Here is a 2122-nt window from a genome sequence, read left to right on the forward strand (position 1 = left end):
ATTGTCATTGTATCATTGGAATCTCATTTATTTATTGTAATTTTAAAACAAATTACTTGATATAGTAAAAAGACTAAAACATCTTTATAAGCACACATCGCATGCATTTAATTCATATAAAATAAAATATTTTATAAAACAGATCTTGGCGATATTTGTAAAAATTAATTTAACAAATAATCATCTTAACAAATGTTAACTAAATTTCGGAAACTAAAATTTTCCTGAAATTAAAAAATCATTGCGTGGTCCTCGTTCCCGTTATATCTTGGACAAAGCATTTTTGTGCACATGTATTTGGTTCCAAAGCTGTTACACCTGCAGTGATTACAGTCCAGTTTGAAACCTTGGTTAGGCTCGCAGACTTGGGCAGATCCCGCGACTCTTTTATGAACTGCCGATTTTGCACCAGTAAAACCTTTGGGACAATACATTTTTGTGCACATAGGTCGGAATCCTGTTTCGTCACAAATGCAGTTATTGCAGTCCATTTTGAAAAATGTGTTAGGCTCGCAGATTCGGGCAAGTTCCGCGACTATTTTATGAACTGCCGATTTCTTAAAGAGATTTACACCGGTATATCCCTTGGGGCATGCCATTCTAGTGCAGGCAAATTTTGTACCGTCATCGGAGCAGGTGCAGTAGTTGCAGTCCATTTTGAAGGGACTGCTAGGTTTACAGACTTGTTTAAGTGACTTGTAAAGCGATAAAGGAGCTAATGGTCTGCGAGTTCCATCGGGATTCCATACGTTAGGATCGCATAACTTCCTGCCGCAGTCAGCGGTAAGACCATCGTCGGAGCAAAAGCATATGTTGCAGTAGTTTTTAAAAGTACTCTTAGGTTCACAAACTTGCTTTTCAACACCATTGGATTCGCCAAAAGTTGCTGAAAATAAAATAGTAATGCTTAGTTCTGTAGAAATGATTAACCACAAATAACTAATGATGCAATTATATTAAGTAACAAGATGCATACCTGAGATGGAAGCAACGATTAATAAAATGAAGAAAGCTCTCTTCATTGTGATGAATTTTTGTACTTGAAACGAATGAATGACTCGAAAGTCTTGCTCGAATTACGAAATAATGTATAATGATTTGAACTGGCCACAGTTTCATTATATATACTAAGATGAATTCCGAATCAGCGCCTCAACGTCATAAAGGCACTCCAAGCGTGGCTAATTCCTCGTGACGTATAATTATCGCGATAGGCGCGAGCTTCGTGACTCGCGAAACGTAACAACGAGTTCGAGCCCCTTCATAGACGCGTACGCGATATTTTTCGCGTCGCGACTGCCACCGCGATCTACAACGCTCGTGCCGATCGTGACGAGATCGCAATCGGTACGAGAGATTATCCAACGTGTGTGACATCTATCCTTGGCATTACACACGTACGCGTGTCATCTATCGAGAGACTTCGTTGTGCTCTTCCATTTGACCTCGTGTCACGCGTTTGACAATTTCTCTTTAGAAAAAAATTACATAATGTTTGATAGTCTAGCAGATTTATTACGAGTGAATTCATTTTTTCGCTCCATTAGCCTTTTCCTCTAACCGCGAGTAAGCTACAGATTACGACTTTCTGTAATCGAACACAATACGTAAAACGTTATGATTATGACACGCAACCAAATATTTGCAGTTTAATAGAAAATATTTGACGTATTATAACAAATCTTTTTATGACAGCAGAATTACCCAAATTTTACTGCTCGAGAATTGAAGTTTCAAAAGTTATAAAAGCATTAAAAGGCTTTGAACGATGAATTTTTTCTTACAGTTTATTTAAATTTTTTGAATAGTTTTAAACTGCTTTTATAAATGATTATTGAAAATATTTGCAGCAAACATATTTGAATACATTATATTTTCAAAATATCTAATTACTGTTATAAAAGTGTGTAAAATTATGTAAGCGAGCACGAGCAGTTTCATTGAATTTTTTTTCCCAACCACATTAAAACAATTCATCATGTTGCGTGAATTATAAACTAAAATACTTTGATTTTCTTTACCTTTTAAAGTACCGAAAATCTGAGGTCTGGTTCTGAAATGGATTTTGTGAAATACTGTGCTAAGAGAAACATTTTTTAGCGTTATATTGCCAGACATTATT

General features: G+C 35.9%; 1 protein-coding gene across 1 annotated transcript; it reads right to left on the bottom strand.

Annotated features, from left to right (window-relative positions):
* Nucleotides 1-230: 230 nt before the first annotated feature.
* On the bottom strand, nucleotides 231-1022 carry LOC106650259 (pacifastin-like protease inhibitor cvp4). Its single transcript, XM_014368185.1, has 2 exons — nucleotides 977-1022; nucleotides 231-886 (listed from the first exon to the last, which is right to left on the bottom strand). The coding sequence occupies exons 1-2, from the start codon at nucleotides 1020-1022 to the stop codon at nucleotides 231-233; spliced, it is 702 nt and encodes a 233-aa protein (XP_014223671.1).
* Between the last annotated feature and the right edge of the window lie 1100 nt (nucleotides 1023-2122).

Source organism: Trichogramma pretiosum, unplaced genomic scaffold (assembly GCF_000599845.2).
Source record: "Trichogramma pretiosum strain Unisexual culture from Peru unplaced genomic scaffold, Tpre_2.0 scaffold5, whole genome shotgun sequence".
NCBI lineage: Eukaryota > Metazoa > Arthropoda > Insecta > Hymenoptera > Trichogrammatidae > Trichogramma > Trichogramma pretiosum.